This window comes from Poecilia mexicana, unplaced genomic scaffold, assembly GCF_051168715.1.
Source record: "Poecilia mexicana isolate PSO_F unplaced genomic scaffold, ASM5116871v1 scaffold_15, whole genome shotgun sequence".
NCBI lineage: Eukaryota > Metazoa > Chordata > Actinopteri > Cyprinodontiformes > Poeciliidae > Poecilia > Poecilia mexicana.
The window spans coordinates 2124586-2143707 of NW_028263384.1; the positions used below are offsets into that span (position 1 = coordinate 2124586).

The 19122-nt window shown below is 37.6% G+C and overlaps 1 protein-coding gene across 1 annotated transcript; it reads right to left on the minus strand.

The window, feature by feature from the left end:
• Positions 1 to 1444: 1444 nt before the first annotated feature.
• Positions 1445 to 18880, minus strand: LOC106932342 (uncharacterized). Its single transcript, XM_088013352.1, has 12 exons — positions 18758 to 18880; positions 15554 to 15868; positions 12315 to 12575; positions 11940 to 12227; positions 11493 to 11590; positions 11231 to 11277; positions 6787 to 6914; positions 4732 to 5049; positions 3957 to 4232; positions 2613 to 2704; positions 2338 to 2417; positions 1445 to 2246 (listed from the first exon to the last, which is right to left on the minus strand). Exons 1-12 carry the CDS (start codon positions 18819 to 18821, stop codon positions 2177 to 2179), a joined length of 2037 nt encoding a protein of 678 aa, XP_087869478.1. The 5' UTR covers positions 18822 to 18880; the 3' UTR covers positions 1445 to 2176.
• Positions 18881 to 19122: the final 242 nt, after the last annotated feature.

Here is a 19122-nt window from a genome sequence, read left to right on the forward strand (position 1 = left end):
CTGTACTTACAGCCGACGTAGCGAAATAACTTCTAATGTCTGTCCTTTTCTTTTTTGGTGGCGACATGGTCTCGGAGACTCATAATAAATGTCAAACTAAGAAGCTTCCGTTCCGCGCACCGCCTGTTGCTGCTAATCAAAGATCGTAGATCCACGTTCTTTGAGCCAATATGGAAAAAATTGGTCGGGACTTTTTCATATCCCGTGAATATTGGTCGGGACATGTCCCTACCGTCCCTACCCAAACCTACGCCCATGTGTCAATCACATGCGACAGGAGAGAAAGTTCCCAAACAATCTTCTTAACCACACCAACATTTTTACTTCAGTAAAGGTACTTGCTGAATGTCTTTATAATCCATCATTGTGTTCCTACTGAGGTATATTTTCTGTAGTATTGTGCCATTTAACACAATGCTGCTGATAATGCGAGTTTTTATTGTGTTAACTTTCTGTGGCAGTTTGACGTCAGGGATGACCTGCAGAGTTAAATGAACTAAATAAGAACGAAGAATGACTTTTCCTTTAAAACTATAGTGACTGTCTCCAATATTGTCCCCCCAAATATTGGAGACAGTCAACTCCCCACCCAAAATATAATAATAATAAATCACCGCTTTTGCGAACAATTTTAAAATCTTCTACTCGCGTGCTTTTATTTTGAAGGCGCACCACAGCGCTTCCAGACCGTAGCGCCTTCATGCTGACATGAATATTAAAATCTATCAAATCTTTTACTTACCTTCTTTAGAAACACTAAACGGAAAAGTCAAGACGAGTAAAAACACGAACCGCCTGAGTTCAACCATTGTGTTGAAATGACTCGGAACCAACAAGGCGGGTTGGTCAATAATCTCAACCAACCAGTTTAATGCGAAAGCGAAAGAGTCCTGAACTGAGAGTAGCTGATGTACAGATCAAAACCATGAACCACTGAAGTTATAGAGAATTTAACATTTCATCCATGTTTAAAATGAAACTGGGAGAAGTGCTGTACATGTCAACCAGGTTTCTTCAGTATTCATTTCAGATTTTAAGTTTTCTGATTTATTTTTGTTGATGCCGTTTTGTTTTTATCACAATGTTTAGATAGAAATCTGATTAGTTGAGTTTGTTCTATTGTTCCTTTGCAGTTTGAGCTGTAATGTTACAAATAATGTTTTTAAACATCGATGTTTATATAACCAGTTAATATCAGCTTGTTATACCTTTATTACATCATAAAGAAAAGGGATCATGTTCTGTGAAATAAGCAGTTCAGATGAAATTAAAGGGAAAAGCAGGAATAAAATATTTTCATCTGAAAAAATAATTAAGTTGCTTTTCACACTTTAATGTACTAATAAACATGATTGGGAAGGAGGAAATTTACAGTAATAACAATGAAAACAGATTATTTATAAAATTCAACTGATGACATTGATGGGTATTTACCACAGACAACTTATGAGTTTTATGACCAAGCTTTTGCAAAAGGAGAAGACTCAGCAAACTGCTCCTCCGAGCCGTTCAGAGCGTCTGGAGACCTTTGGTCACAGCTTGTCTTTTATTATCGAGCAAAAAGAGGGAAGAAAGACAGCAGAGACAAAATACGACTGAACACAGGCAGTTTCTGAGATGAGGAGTATTCTGGTTGATAAGGAGGCAGCTGAGGAAACGTAATTCAAGGTCTGGGAAACTCAGTTAACTGTTTCACATGAAGACGAACAGGCAGATGGAGCCTCCAGGTCAGTTTATACACACAGAAGGAAGAGAACACTTTAATAATCTATAGACTGAATGTTTAACATTAGACTGAATATGAACTAAAGTAATAAAATGATAAAACCAAAACATCTCTAACAGACATTTTATTATATAATAGAACAGTGAGTTTGTTTTCTCTTAGAAAAAAAGAGAAAATTCAAAATAAATTAGCTACAAATAAATAAGTGCAAAAATATAAAGAGCCTAATTTTCACATCAGTAAAACATTTTCTACAGGTTGGAGTAGAAAACGTCACATAGATCTGAGGGACTGTGTGTCTGACAGCAGCAGCTCAGAAAGTTTCCCTCCAGATGGACCAGTTTGGTTCTGGTTCTGGTCGGTGTGTTGATCCTTCATGTTCTTCTGGGCTCTCAGGCCATCAGGTCCATCGTTCCCAGTGAGGTCAGCTCGTTTTCAGCTCCACCCAGTTTAACCGGGTTGGTTTTCCTGTGGGTGGAGAATCTGGGTTTCCTCTGAGTCTGGAGTCTCCACCAGGCTCCTGCAGAAAGAAACTAGATTTCAGTCCTGCAAAAACTGAACAAAAGTGAAATTCTGGAAAACAGAAACAGGTTGGAGTGCAGCTGGTTTACCCCCGACTGCTGACTGACCCGTTCTCTGGTGGTCCTTCTAATAAAATGTTCTGCTGCAGGAACCGTTTGGACTTCCTGGACTGAAGGGAAACAGAAACATCCTCGTTTCCACTGGTCAGAATCAGCTTTAGTTACAAAAATGAAGAATTTAACTTCTAAAAGTCTCTATTTGGTCTCAGTACAGACATTTAAACATAAATATATAAATATTGAGAGATATTTTTTATAATTATGTATTTACTCACTGCTTCAACAAAAGAATAACTCAGGCTCACCTTGATACATTTTTCAACACAGAACGGAACCGCCATCGTTGACATCGACACCAAAATGACTCCAGCGACGATCCCCAAACCCTGAGCCCGACCTGAACACACAGCGCGTTCACATCCAGATTTAATCTGACATGGAGATTTAATCTGACATCCAGGTTTAATCTGACATCCAGGTTTAATCTGACATCCAGGTTTAATCTGACATCCAGATTTAATCTGACATGGAGATTTAATCTGACATCCAGGTTTAATCTGACATGGAGATTTAATCTCACATCCAGGTTTAATCTGACATGGAGATTTAATCTGACATTCAGGTTTAATCTGACATCCAGGTTTAATCTGACATCCAGGTTTAATCTGACATGGAGATTTAATCTCACATCCAGGTTTAATCTGACATGGAGATTTAATCTGACATCCAGGTTTAATCTGACATGGAGATTTAATCTGACATCCAGGTTTAATCTGACATCCAGGTTTAATCTGACATGGAGATTTAATCTCACATCCAGGTTTAATCTGACATGGAGATTTAATCTGACATCCAGGTTTAATCTGACATGGAGATTTAATCTGACATCCAGGTTTAATCTGACATGGAGATTTAATCTGACATCCAGGTTTAATCTGACATGGAGATTTAATCTGACATCCAGGTTTAATCTGACATGGAGATTTAATCTGACATCCAGGTTTAATCTGACATCCAGGTTTAATCTGACATGGAGATTTAATCTGACATCCAGGTTTAATCTGACATCCAGGTTTAATCTCACATCCAGGTTTAATCTGACATCCAGGTTTAATCTGACATGGAGATTTAATCTGACATCCTGGTTTAATCTGACATGGAGATTTAATCTGACATCCAGGTTTAATCTGACATGGAGATTTAATCTGACATCCAGGTTTAATCTGACATCCAGGTTTAATCTGACATGGAGATTTAATCTGACATCCAGGTTTAATCTGACATCCAGGTTTAATCTCACATCCAGGTTTAATCTGACATCCAGGTTTAATCTGACATGGAGATTTAATCTGACATCCAGGTTTAATCTGACATCCAGGTTTAATCTGACATCCAGGTTTAATCTCACATCCAGGTTTAATCTGACATGGAGATTTAATCTGACATCCAGGTTTAATCTGACATCCAGGTTTAATCTGACATCCAGGTTTAATCTGACATGGAGATTTAATCTGACATGGAGGTTTAATCTGACATGGAGGTTTAATCTGACATCCAGATTTAATCTGACATCCAGATTTAATCTCACATCCAGATTTAATCTGAACTCTGATTGGTTTAGGACGACCGGGTCACTTTAAAACAATTACCTGCTGTTTCCGGGTTGACCAGCCTCCCGGTCTTGTGGTTCTTCCGGGTTGTGACGGTGCAGACGTAGGTCAGGTCCGTGTCGTTGTCCGGAACCGTCAGGGAGCTGCTGATGTTGAACAGCTGCTGCTCGGTCAGCTGCACCAGAGTGGAGCTGTGGAGGACGAACTTGGACTGCGGCTCGGTGGACCAGGTGAGGTTCGGTTCCGGGTAGATCCCATCCGAGCTGCAGATGATCCGGTTCTCTGCTCTTCGCAGGTTGACCGTCTTCACCGGAGCTGCACACATTTTGTTACTAAAACACAAAATCTTACCAAGAATGTTTTTTATTTTCCAGTGAAAATGTCTCAGTGCTGCTGAAATGAGACAAACTAACAGGCAGGTAACTTTTCAACAAGATGTGGGAGTTTGTTTTATAGGAGTTTGTTTTATGGGAGTTTGTTTTATGGGAGTTTTATGTCAATAATTGACCAAAAGCCACAGTTTCACTGGCAGATTATTTCACTTAGAAGACATTTTTCCATGTTACAAGTGAAATAATCTGCCAGCTCTAACCAAACCTTTTTCTCAATCTGAAGGGATTATTGACTTTAATCCAGCTCATGTTTCTTACTGGAAAGTTACTTCTAAGTTAGTTTGTCTTATTTCAGGTTTACTGAGACATTTGCAGTAGAAACTAGAGAAAAACATGAATGTTTGGTGAAGAACTGCTGGATCTGATCGCAGGTCCTTCTGCAGATTTCCATTAAGACGTTAAAATAATCCTGTGGTTCCCACCGTCCACTGAGACTCTGATGAAGGCCAGCCTGGTTCCTGCTGAGCTGCTGCAGTTGCACACATATCGGCCCTGATCCTGGACCTTCACTCCGGTCAGCAGCAGAGAGGCGTTTCCTGAGGAGATCTGGTCCACAAACAGGGACGTCCGGCCCCTGAAGTTCTGGTTCTGGTGTTGGACTTGGTCTCTGCCGTCATAGTAAGAATGGACCACAGATCCTCCTGCTGCCAGCCGAGTCCAGCGGACCGCCGGTCCATCAGCCGGCTGGAAGCTGCATGGCAGGATGCAGACCTCACTGAAAACACAGGAGACGTCTCTGTCTGCAGCAGAGACAGAACAAATCTGCATTATTATATCCATCCATGGAAATTCATCTTCATATGAAAACCTAAACGTTTTACTTTTCTAGTTTTATATGGAAATATGAACAAGCAGCTTCTGAAAGTAGAAAGAAATACTGATTTATCACTGCAAAAACACAAAATCTTATCAAGTATTTTGGTTTAGTTTCTAGTTCAAATATCTTATTGCACCTCAAATAAAACAAAGCTAACAAATAACTTTTCAGCAACATATAGCAGTTTGTTTTAAGTCAATGGCTTCTGAATATTGATGAATTATTAGTTCCTCTTATAACAAAACATTTTCCCCTGTGAGAAGTGAAATAATCTACCAGGATTTTATAAAATCAATATTAAAGAATTACTGACTTAAAACAACCTCCTGAAAAGTTACTTGTTATTTTTGTCTTTTTTCAAGCGTATTAAGACATTTGTACAGGGAACTAAAGAAAACAGTTTGGTAAATCTTTTTTTTTTTTTTTTCTTTTTTTGCAGTGAGTTGTTTCCTCCAGGCAGCTCTGCAAAGGCAAATGTAATTCAATAATTGAACACTAGATGGCAGCGTCGCACCGCCGGCTGTTTTCCTCATGCCGGCAGGTTTGGTTTGTTTTGTTTTGTTTTGTTTTGTTTTGTTTTTATTTAAGGCTGTAAACAGGATTAATCTTCCTGGTTCCACTTTGAACTCTGACAGTTTTATAAGAAAATAAAAATAACATTCCTGAGACGATCTTCAAATTGATTATTTTACTGTTTATTTCTCAACAGTCACGTGTTGTTTGGACCCAGTTTAATAAAATCTGTATTAATCTGGGGTTTATCACTCCTCTTTATTTAGACACAATTATGGTCCATAAACACAGCAAGAACAATGAAAATAAAAAAATATTGAATATATATATATATATATATATATATATATATATATATATATATATATATATATATATATATATATATATACACTACTCAAAAAAATAAAGGGAACACTCAAATAACACATCCTAGATCTGAATGAATGAAATATTATCATTGAATACTTTGTTCTGTACAAAGTTGAATGTGCTGACAACAAAATCACACAAAAATCATCAATGGAAATCAAATTTATTAACCAATGGAGGCCTGGATTTGGAGCCACACACAAAATTAAAGTGAAATGTTCCCTTTATATTTTTGAGCAGTATATATAGTTTTCAGACCAGTTCTGTTCGCTGGTTCTCTTTGGTTCTGTTTGGTTCCGTTTGCTGGTTTCTGGTGTTTCCCAGTCAGCAGCTTCTGTCCTTCCTGTTGTCTCTCAGGTTAGTTTATGCTTTATTTTTTTACTTTACCTTCAGGATGTATTTCAAAGCCTTCATGTTTAAACAGAAGCAGACACTGCAGTCATTCCCCATCATCTAAAACACTCAGCTTGTCAAACTCAGAGCTCATTGGTTTATAACAGTAGAAATATTTTAAATGTATGTTAAATAACAGCAAACATGCATATTATTCACGTTTAAGTTGTGATGCATATGTTTTTTATTTAGAATAATTGTCTTCCCAGTTACGACGAGTCACACAGTCGGTGGTAATGATTATAATATCAGTAAAATCATTTAATCTGGTCTGTTTCCTGCTTTGTGTTTCTGTCTCTGGTTTGAATTATCCAACATCCTAATCAAAACAGGTGAAGCTGGATTAAAATAAATCTGAATAATCTGTAAATGTGTCACTCACCTCCTCTACAGAGGGTCCAGAAAAACGTCACGACGCCCCAAAACACGACACATTTCACCTCCGTCATCGTCCGGTCGGATTTCAGCCGACTGCGCAGCCGAAGGGAAGAACAAGGCGTGACGGAGATTTAAAACATCTCACCAAACTGGATTCATCTGCCAGTGACTAACCAAGGAAACAATAATTATTAGGCAGCTTCAACCTCTACAGCAGGACAGGAAGAACATTTCATTAAATCAGGAAGGCTCTGGCTTAAAACTGTTTAAACAAACGATATGAGGTTCATGTTTTAAATAAAAGGACTGGATACCAGGTGTGTATCTGTAGATCTCTGTCAGTCACAACCTGTAACATTCCTGGAAATATGAGAAAAGTTAAAATAATAACCTGTTAATATACATGAAGACATTAAATGTTAAATGCAGATTAAAGGTAAATAAGTTATCAGGTTAACTTTGTTTTAAATTCATGAAGCTCTCAGATTCAGGCCATAATGTTCATGAAAAGTCCAACCTTTAGTTTCTTTGCCAGATTTTTGTCATTACTTTTATATTTGCCCAATATTTCACTCAAACGTTGCAGCTTTTTGCTCATGGGGTCAAAGGTCAACAGCTCTAATTGGTGTGAACTCCAGTCTGACTCTGACCTGCATGTTTTTAAAATGTTTTGCTTTTTCAACACATTGGATTCCAGTAATAAACTGATTTCTGACACCTGGCAGCAAGTTGAGCTGATATATTTGAGCCTTCAGGTCAATCAGGAAACTTCATCTGCTGACCTTTGGCCCCAAAACTGATCATCTCCATAATGGATATATATCTTCTAATTTCCTTTGCTGCATAATGCACATTTATTCTGGCGTTAGGTAAATGTATCTTGAAGGAGAATAGCATTAAATAAAAGTCCAACAAGGATATTCATTTAGAATTAAAAATAACTCACCCTGAACTACCATGTTAATATAATGTATGTAATAAAAGTGTTTAATTAATGAAGGGGATAAAACTCAATCCAGACTTTAAGTTTAGAGTCTAGTTTGCAGAGTATGAAGTTATTTTTCCCCCAATTATTCAATAATAAAAATAAAATTGTAATCAAAACTTTTGGAATTGTAATGATTTCTTTTTTTAAAACAAAAAGTTTAGTTTAAAAAACATTTTTTAATTAAATAACAAATTTTTGTCTTGTGAACTTAAAAAGTTATTTTCCAAACATAAACTTTTATTTGCACACATCATAAATCTTTTGCTGTGATTTTAGGCCCCGCCCACAACGTCATGAGAATCACAAGCAAAACTTTGAGTCAAACAAAAACTTAGAATATCAAGAAAAGATTTTTGACATGCACAAATAAGTTTGTTTTGCAAATAATTTTTTCACTTCATGAGACAAAAATGTGTGATTTTAATTTAAAAAAAAAGTTTTTTAAGCAAAACTCGGTAGGCTTTTCTCATGGTGACATTAACAGTTAATTTTTATTTTTTCTCCAGTTCCACGTTAAAGTTTGATGCAGCTCTGCTTTCCTGAATGGACCATCTTCATCTCCACTGCAGTAGCAAACAGGCAGCTCTGTTTTATAGATTACAGTACATTAGGTTAAAAGGTTGCATTGTGCCCTTGTTTTATAGTGTAATTCTGTAAAGACAAACTATGTCTGGGTCTAGTGCGCCTCAACACAGAATTAAAGCAGAAAACCAAGTGGAGACGCAGATTAAAGCTGCTCTTAAAGGGGCGGTGTCAAGATATGTATTTTATAGCACAATCAAATAACTGTGTCACCTACTGTTGTTATAAAATGTTAAATATATTAAATATGGCTTAAAAGAAATTACATTTTTAACTCCTTGAAATTGGGTCTCTGTCTCTTTAAAAGCTCCTGGTCTTTCTGAAGCTCCGCCTCCAGGAAGTGGCTCCTCTATTAACCCTTTAACGATGTTTTTCCCAGCATTGCTCTGAGCAGCAGCTCCTATAATGAGCTCAGCTGTTCCACCAGCTGTTTGCTGATTGCTGCTGGCTAGTCTGAAGGAGCTGAGTGGGGAGGAGCTGCGCCTCAAAGGCGGGGCTAAGTCCAACTCAGCGTTTTCACAGCTGAATGGTTGTCATGGAGATTAAAGGATCAAGACAAAACTCCAGGAATGTTTTTGATAAAGGAATAACATTTTAACACAATGTGAAGATAAAAAAAGGAAACTTTACATCATACTGCCCCTTTAACAAACACTGCAGGTCTGTGTCTGTGTCTGGTGAATTTTTGTTTAAAACATGATTGATTATCATTCACTGGGTAGAAAATACAGAAACTTTACTCAAGTAAGAGTAAAAATACTTCATAATAAATTTATTCAAGTAAAAGTAAAAAGTACAGCGTAGTAAAAATGATCCTAAAACTTTGTTTTTCCCTAAAGGTTACTGAAGTAAATGTAACCAGTTACTATGCAACTCTTATTAACAGGTAATCTGTAAGTGAGCCAGAAACTGGTTCCAGTTTGGTTAAACTGTTTTACCCCCATCAGGAGCAAAAAGGATTTTTTAAAAAAAGAAAACGGTACCATAAAATAAAACTCTTCTTTTAAAAGCTAAAACCTTTTTTAAAAATACAATAATTCATACAGAGTGACCTGAGCAGAGCTCAAAATTACAAACCATCAGAGAGAGAATAGAAATACAGGCTGCAGCTTTTCATTCATTTATTTATTGTTTAAAATATTTAACCTTCAGATAAAAATAGATAAAATGCAAAGTGACGAAGAAGATTATTTAAAAACTTTAGAACTAAGGCAGCATCGTACAAGTAAGACACAAATTATTTAGGATTAAAGTTAATCTTTCTGTTCACCTTAAAGTACCTTAAAGTTCTGGTGCGGCCCGGTTGGAGTCCGGAGCTGAATCAGAAAATATGGAGGGAGAGATTAGGGTCATGGTAAGAGGCTGTCCAACCTCTGTCTGTATATTTTATTTACGTTCTATTTTAACAAAGTGTAAATAAAAACATTTTTAGTGTTTATCCTTTTATTTTATCGTGTCAGGGAGATTCAGAGGGTATGAATAATTATGAGCTTTACTGTGTAAACTGAAGACAGAAACATCCAGTGAATCCAGAACCAAAGACAGAAAACAAAACGACGTGACGATGATTTAAAATACAAACTGAGCCGCAGAAACATGGAGACATTAAAAATATTTAAATAGCAACAAAAATCCAACAGCTGCAAAGAGAAAACAGAATTAAACTTTATAAATTAAACTTTTAACAATCCAGAGATTTAAAGTACAAAACAGAAAAATCTCAAAGTGCATAAAGACAATAAAACATTCAGAGGACAAAAACATTTAACAATTAAAAATCAGTCAGATTACCTTCATTTCATTTCAGTGTATTTATTTAAAACTGGTTAGGTAGTAAATATTGATTCCGGCTGATAAAAGCTGTTTTCATCACTTTAACTTCAGATGGATCCGTTTTTTAAAGTCAAATAACTTCAGAAAGTGCAAATTTTACCAATTATGTCGATTTACAAGTAGCAACTGCAGCTTTTAAACTGATATTCTTAGAATTTGTTCTTCCAGTGTAAAGACAGAAAATAATGTTTATTCTTCATAGTATTTATAAAAAAACGAGGTAGATGAGGACCTGTTCTGTATTCAACAGACGCTGGTTAATACAAACTCTTCATTATTTAGTTTCTAAAAAAATACATATTTATATATTATTAAATCCAGTCCCAGCACCACTGAGCTTCATCTCAGAGTCACTTCATGGTTCAGCAGTCGTTCGTTTTCCTCTTCAGCTGAAGTAACAGAACCATGAGAAAAATCTCAGTCTTTTCTCCAACAAACAGATTCTGGAGGATCCCAAAGCAGATTCCAGGCTACAAGGAACCGAATCCTGCAGGAAAGTCTCTGATGGTCCAGGTTCTCCTGGTAGCTGAACGATCGATGCTGAAACCTTCCTGCAGTCCGTTTTCTCACCGTTCTGTGAAGGACGGCAGCAGAGCAACTGAAACTATTGTTCTTCTGTTTCTGAAGGTTTTCAAGCCTTTACTTTAGAAACACGATGCTGGATTTCTTCTCGCTTCTTTAAAACATGTCAAAGGAAAGACATAAATTAAATGTTTTTCCACCAATTTTTCAGGGATTCACTGCATACCTTGTTTTAATGTATGAATGATTCATAGATCAGAGTTGAATGATGTTTCTCTGAAAAAGTTAGAAACTGAATTATAAATGGGTGAATAAGCAACCAGAGTCCAAAGAAAACCTTCACGAGACCTTCAGATACAGTTTGTCTTTTAAAAAACATTATTGGTGCTTTGGAGGTGAGGTTGTTCATTACAGCTCAATCTGAGGCCATAAAAATAATTCTTGGATCGACTCTGAGTCCAAACCAGATCCGAACGAAGAACCAGTTCTGTTCTCTCAGAGACTCATCACTTAGAAGATTCACTGTGGTTCAGTTTGGGGAGTAAGTTTGTAGCTCTGAAAGCAAAACATCTGAAAGCAAAACAAAATTCCTCAATTAGTCATCATGAACTTTTTGTAGAAAACATTTAACAGTAATTAATAAATTATTTTAATATCTGCTTCAAAGTCAGATACTGTATATCAAAGTCAGAACAATTGAGTTTAGCATGTATTTAATCATGTTTTCCTATCATAAATAAGAAACAAACAATAATAGATACAGAAAATAGGAGAAATAATCATACCTTCTTTTTCCATGTATAAACGAAAGCTGCACCGGCAATTGTTGCAATTATGACGATTACTGCAATCACTGCTATAACAATGCCTGAAGTGACTCCATCTGCAATAGAGAAGAAAAAAATAACAGAGAAACATTTGCAAATTTTACACAAGTTACTTATAATACAGAGAGACTGCACATAAAAACAAAAATGAAAGTATGTTTTAGTTGTGGTTGCCTGCTACATCTATAGAAACAAACTATAGATGATGATATTCTCTGTTTTCTACTGGCTCAGCATCTGTTTCCTGTTACATCTGGTTCTCCTCTCCAGTCATATTCAGATAACAGGATGATGGCGCCTGGTTTGTAGTGACAGGTTCTGGTTCGCTAAAACGGATTTAAAATCTTTTCTTCTTGTTTCTAATCAGAGATCAGGAGCAGCAGTCTGGATGTTCCTGGATCTTACCTTCTACTAAACGCAGCGGAGTGGATGCTGTGGCCGTTTCCTTGGCGTTACTGGATTCACACGTGTACGTTCCCTCTTGTTTTGATGTCAGATCTTTCAGTGTTAGATCTCCTTGTGATGAAACCTCCTTCACATATTTCTGCCACTCTGGTGTCGGGTTTAAACCTTTAACTCGGCTCTGTGTCAGGATGAGATCGTTGTGGTTGAATCTCCAGACGATCTGATCTGGAGGAGGATCCAGACGCTGACACTCAACTGTTGCTTCGGTGAATGAAGCGTTTCTTTGAGCTAAAAGTAAATAAACACACAACATTTAACAGCTAAAGCCGTATATTCACATGAACTCCATCCTCTAGAAGGAACATTTCCACCTACCGTTCTCCGTTAAAGTAGCTTTCTTCTGGTCTTTGGTTGTGCTGATGCTGCAGGTTGCAGCATTATGAGAGCCGTTGAGGTTATAAGGTATGGAGCTGCTGATGCTGTAAAGCTCAGACTCAGTCCTTGATATTCTGGGTTTTTCCGGTGGATCATACTGGGAGCCGATGGTCCAGATGAGGTTGGGTTCAGGGTAGATCCCGTCTGAACTGCAGGTGAGATTATTGTCCGACTTCCTGATGGTGACTTTCTGAATGGGAGCTGAAACAAACACATTTAAACCTGAGTGAACAGCTTCAGGTCAAACTGCCTCGATGCTGCAGAGCAGCTTCTGACTTATGAACCTCAGTGAGGTTGAACAGTTATTTTCTGTTTATATTGGATAAGTATGATCATATTCAGTTCCATGTTTTATTTATTTTTCTCTGCTTTTTACATTTGAATGTAGTTTATTTTTGGAACCGAACATGGAGGAACTCTGACCGTTTCATCTCAGTTCCTGTTTCTTAAATAAATGTTTCCAGTCTTTAAAGTTTTTCCTCCTGGATGATTTTTACTCATCCTCTGGTGATTCTCAGACTCGACGCCGTTTCCAGTCACTCTGTCGGAGGAAATAAATAGTTTGGCGTCTGGAAGGAAAAATCTAATTTAGACCAAACTTGGTTCCCATGGAAACCACTTATTGGATAGTTTGAGTTACATCCAATATATTTTTCTGTGGTTTAGATTGATTTACTGACAGTTTATTATTTATTTTGATGTTTGCCATGCCTGTTGTCTGAGTATTATTTATAATTATTCACCAGAAACTAAACAAATTCACAAATAAATCAGTTTTTCCAAAACTGTCAAAAGGCAGATGAATTACAAGAATAAAATCACAGACATAACTTCAGTTTTTTATCTATAATGTCAATATTACAGCTATAGACAATGCATTTAGTCCTCCTAGGAACCATCAGCTGCAGAACAAAACTGGAACTGAAAGAATCTTCTGACCTAAGATATCTGAAATATTTCAGATAACCTGAGTTGCTCAGGGGTTTTGTCACAGTTTCAGGACAGAATTACTTTCTGTTTTATTCTTGAAACACATTTTACCCATTAAAGCTTAATCTTCCTTTTTTGGTTTATTAGTAACTAATCACTGGACGAACAGGAGAAGGTTCTTAATTACCAGATGACTGTTCTCTGACCAGAAGAAGGAGTTTTCCTCTGATGTTAAAATTAAACTTTTCATTCTCCTTTTTCACTTTAACCAGTTAAATGTTGTAATTACACATTCTTCATGTGTCAGAATAAACTGTAACTCCTCATGTTGTTTCCTGCTTTCGTTCTGAATTATTAATCGTCCTTGGTCTTTTATTTGGTCTATCATCTTAGACATTCCTGTTGTCTGTTGTTTTAATTAAACTTTTTGTTTGTTGAAGATTAGTAAGTTTCCACAGTTTTCCAGTATCTGTCTGACGTTCAGCCTTATCTTCTAGCAGGTGCTGACCGAGGTCAGAGCGACGGGAACACAAATGTTTTTCTCTAAAATCGAAACTTATTTTGCAACATAAAGTTTCAAACTTGTTGCTGGTTCTCACCAGTTACTGACTAAACCTCTGACTGACCGATGAGCTGCTCACTGGGCTGAATGAGGTTTTCTGCAGTTTGACAGCTAATTAACGTTACAGGATAATGAAATGTGATTTTGAGCTGATTATTGTTGATTTAGACGGAAATGCAGCCATTTAAAAAACTGTTTCTACTAAAGTCAAGTTCTTGTGGCCATTTTTTTCATCTGAATCTGGAGAAAATGTCAAACCCAGTGAAACCAGCGACAACCAGAGGGAAAAACTAATTAATCTGTATTAACTTTACCTTTGAAACATTTAAAACAACTCACAGGAACAAGTGTAGCACATGTAAAAAAATACATGTATGTATGAAAATCATCTCTAAGAGACGTGAAGCAGGCTGATTCGTGTGCTTGCTAACAAGCTAGCTTCTATTAGCAATGTCAGCAAGTGGAATATTTTCCTTGGATTTTATCTATTGAGTCTCTAAAGAAACATGTTTAATTACAGACGTGTTAAATCATCTGTTTAAACGATTAAATGAGAAACAAACTGTCAGAAGTGTAAACAAACAGTTTATGGCTTTCAGACACGCGGCAGCCATGTTGGATTGTGAGTGAGAGCTTAGTGAGAAACCTCCATGTTTTCACTGTCATTTCTGACAAAAAATTTACCTTTATGGGTTTTTTCCTACTTGGAAATGGTAATTATGACTAATAAAAATAAAATTATTAAAATACACCTTTAACCAAACACTCACTTTCCCTTTTTGTGTCTATAAAAACATAGTAGTTAAAAATATTACTTTTTATTGTACTAATGGATCAAACAGTGTATAAATGCTGTCCTGGACTTTGAATTTCTTTCTTTTTCAGTCTTATTTTAAATAGGACCTATTATACAAAATTCACATTTTGGATGTTTTTATGCTTCTAAAAACAGCCCAAACTCTTTTTTGGCAATAAGTTCATGTCTTTTAGCGTCTGGAAAATGAGCCCTTTCAAAAATCTCCAGATTATTAAGTCACAGTCAAGAGGCACTGCAGCGTCACCTAGCAACCCCAGCCGAGCCGAGCCCGTTACCTAGCAACACAAGCAGAGCCACAGCACATTTGGTCAGCTGGTTCTACCGCTGTATTCGATGTACAATGGCTGCTGGACAAACAAGTGTTTTGTTGTTGATTTACCATCCAGAAACCACTAGCTGTGGTCCTGTTGGCTGTGCAGGAGGCTCCACATCTGCTTTTCAAAGATGTACATTTGTATAATAGAGCATTTGTTTGGGTCCATTTTCACGTAATGATTGTAAAGGTTAAAATGTGGGCGTGGCCAGCAACTTACATTGATTTAAAGTGACAGACACCCTAAAACAGCTCATTCTGAAACCAGAGCCAAACTAAAGTCTCATTCTCTAACAATGATTTTGTGCAAAAATATGCAATGACCATGTCTGGTAGTGACGTGCCATAACCTGTTGGAGGAAGTGTAATAGATCACCTTAAAGGTCTTAACTGCACCTACTGACTGGAATGTAGGAATGTAGACTCACAGGTTTTAAGGTGTGTCAAAGATTAGCATGATGATGGACTTTAGTCTGTGAATCAGTCAATCTGCATTAGGAAAGACTTGTTCAAACACAGAGTGTCTGAGGAAAGCCAGTGTTTGAATGTTTCCGTACCATAAACCTGTAACTGGATGTAGGTCTCCTTGTTTCCTTTGACGGTGCTGGTGTAGCACTGATATCTGCCTTCGTCCTGAACGCCCACGTCTTTCAGCCGCAGCGAGGCGTTGCCCCTGCTGAACTGCTCAGGGTCCAGCGAAGTCCGGCCTTTATACCGCTGGTTCTGCCGATCCAGCTGATCCTTGTCGTAGTAGAAGGAGTGTACCTGGATGTCCCCTGGCTTACGGATCCAGTGGATGACGACCTCATCGCCAGTATTAAACGAGCACGGCAGGATGCAGTCGGTTCTGAACTGGCAGGAGATCTCAGTACCTGAAAACATGAAGGAGGAGATAATGGGGCTGGTTACAGTAAAACATCAACGTTTTATAAGGCTGAGCAACATCAACAGTGGCATAAATGTCTGTTTCTACTTGTTCACTGTAGTTAGTTCACCCAAAGGTTTGACTGAAACCTTAATATTTAACTAGGCTGAAAAGATGCTAAACTAGAGCTGGAGATTTGGTAAAGATTTATTATAGATCCTATAGATCCTGTAGATGCTGTATGCCTTGTTGAGGAAAAACTTCTCCAGTTCAGAGTTGGCATAAGTAGGAATTCATGGTCACTCCTGTAAATGTTAGACACATGACACATTGATACTAGCAAAGTATCAATGCGTGTTTTTACTCATTGATACTAGTAAAGGTATCAGTCAGTCACCTGACTCAGCTCAGGTGTTCAGGAAATGTCATAAGGTTTGGATGGTTCTGAAATCCCCTGGTTGGTTTTGTTTCTTTTCATTTTAAGATTCAGCCTCTAAATTGGCAGTGAAGACCTGGAGGAAGACATGCAGCAAACATCCTGATGCTGGGAATCGAACCGACGACTGACATGATGCAGCCGCTCCACTTCTACTTAAACTTTTATTTTTCTGTCTATGCAACAATTCTGCTTTTGAAATTCAGTTTTTGCTTTATGTCTTTCCTTTTTTCATTATTTATTGTCCTCTTAGCGCGTGCTCTCAAACTCTCTGTGTCCTGTAGTCCCTCTGCTTCAGCACACCTGGCTACAATATTACCTGGTCAGCTGAGCTCTGCAGAGCTGGACTGCATGCTAACGGGGCCATTTCACCGTTTCATTCAATGTGTAGGTCAACGGAAACATTATGCAGGATTCTGGTCCTGCAGGCCTGCAGTGTGAGACCTCTGGTTTAGATGAATGGATCAATGATTTCTTAAGATGTGTGATACTTGAAACAGTTGATGTTTCCTTTGTTCAGTCTGACTGAACTGGAGTTATTTTCCAAAGAAACATTGTTTCTAGTCTCTGGATCAGTGGTTCTTAACCTGGGTTCGGTCGAACCCCAGGGGTTCGGCGGAGCCTCTGCCGCGTAAAGACACACTGTGTAAAGTCGTGATGACGCCCCGCTTTGCTGCAGAGGATCACGTTACATTGCTGAGCCAATCAGAGGATCACGTTACATTGCTGAGCCAATCAGAAGATCACGTTACTTTGCTGAGCCAATCAGAGGATCACGTTACATTGCTGAGCCAATCAGAGGATCACGTTACATTGCTGAGCCAATCAGAGGATCACGTTACATTGCTGAGCCAATCAGAGCTGCGGAGCAGCACTGATTGAAGGAGCTCCACTCTCAGCAGGGATTTGAAATTGTGTCTTTAATTACTTCAGCAAAACTCACTGTTTTTATCAAATTCTGTAGCTTTCGGTGTACTTCTAAATCTGCTCCTTAGTCGCATCTTTTCAGGGTTGGTACTGCCTCTAGTGGCGTGGGGGAGGTAACACGATTACCTTACTAAATCAGAATACCGCAAAGTCTTTATTATTTATTATTAATTTTTAATTATCTTAATCATGTAGAGCTAATTAAATGATCTAAATGAGACCTTAAAGTGGTTCCAGTTTCCCTCGATGGCCAACCTGTTGAAACTGAGGTACATTTGGGTCGTTCCTGGGCAGTCAGCTCAACTTTGCTGAAAACACCGACTATATTTTTGAAGAACTGTTCTCAGAGACTCTACCTTTTAAGAAGACTTGGTGATCTTGTCTATGTCTTAAATTTTGGGGGAAAAAATCATATTTTATTTATCGCTACAGAAGGGTTCAGTGAATGCGCATATGAAACTGGTGGGTTCGGTACCTCAGAAAAGGTTAAGAACCACTGGTCTAGATGTGCAGAACTGGTAGAAAATTTACCCCATCGTGGTTCTGCAAATACAAATATACATCATGATATTTAGATATTTAATTTATTAGAGAAATACTGAGAATAATTTGGTTTTTCCTCCATTTCACAACCTGTTATGATTCCTGCAGACGTTTAGCTCAGTTTTCCAGCTGTTTGTTGGAGTTTGTTTGCTCCTTGTTCTCCTCTGTGTTGTTACATCAGGAGTGTCAAAGTTCAAACTTGTAGAGCCACAAACCTTCTGCAAGTCATTCGTTTGATTCAGGTGAACTGGAGCAGGAATACTCTAGAGCTCTGTAGGAGTAACATTTCGACTTTTACAGCATTGTTTCTGTTCTTTACTCTGATTGGTTTGAATTATGCTGCAATCTCTGACCTTTATCACTTCTGTCATCATTTACCAAAACTTATGACACAATCATTACTGATTTATCATTCTCTGTCATATAAAACCCATTAAAAGTGTGTGGTTGTAAAGAAAGACACACTTGGAGTGATTATTGATTATTTACCATGCACAACCAGAGCCAATCAGAAAACTAAAGTAAAAAAGATTGACAGATGGGTGGATGACGTGATCGTTAAAAAAATGAAGCATTTCTTATGAATAGATAAGAATGTCACTCACCCAGTGTGACAAGAAAAAAAACTGAAACTAGGCCTCCACCTTCGATACAACAAAACTAGTTTAGCATTTTAAAGTTTAGCTTTTCCTTAAACCCCTTGTCCCTGACAGCTGTGACACATTTACAGAGATTAGACATGTGGACATTTATAGGTCAAAGGTTCATGTATCTGAGTGACCAGCTTATGATTCCTGCAGTTATTTTTAAAACTTTATGCTGTTAAACTGTTTCTTATCATCTGAAGATATTTAGTTTAAATATCCTTGTGGTGAATAAAAACAAACTGTTTTACTTTCCTTACCTCCGTTTCAAAGTAAAATCTACCATAACAACATGAAGATAAATATATAGGATCCAGAGATGAAAGAGTATAAAAGTGACACTCACCTCCTGTTGTAAAAGTCAAAAAGTTTAAAAATCCAAAAATCACAAAGAATCCGGAGGAGCTCATGTTGAGTCGTCTCTGCTCTCTGACCTTGTCTGACTGAAATGATTTACTCACCAGCTGACAGCTGACAGGACAGGACGACTCCTCCCACAAGTCTGTTTAATTAAAAATTTAATCAAACTGGAGCTAACCTGGTGCATTATATTTTATTTGCATCATTTTATTTTATTTTCTCCACAAACTAAAATCTTGAGCTTTTTTAGATCATTATTGGACATTGGTGTTAGAGATGGGAGACGGAGCAGAATGTGTTGCAACTGATACGTTTTATATTTAGAAACGGTTTGGAATGCCAGTCCACAGA

Bases quoted from the DNA above. Each gene is read 5' to 3' on its own strand.
- LOC106932342 (XM_088013352.1), bottom strand. From the start codon at position 18,821: ATGAGCTCCTCCGGATTCTTTGTGATTTTTGGATTTTTAAACTTTTTG. The intron at 6,915-11,230 runs GTGAATCTTCTA...TGAGATGTTTTA, and splicing joins ACTCCCCAAACTGAACCACA to AATCTCCGTCACGCCTTGTT. The intron at 2,705-3,956 runs GTAATTGTTTTA...CTGTGTGTTCAG, and splicing joins GGTCAACCCGGAAACAGCAG to GTCGGGCTCAGGGTTTGGGG.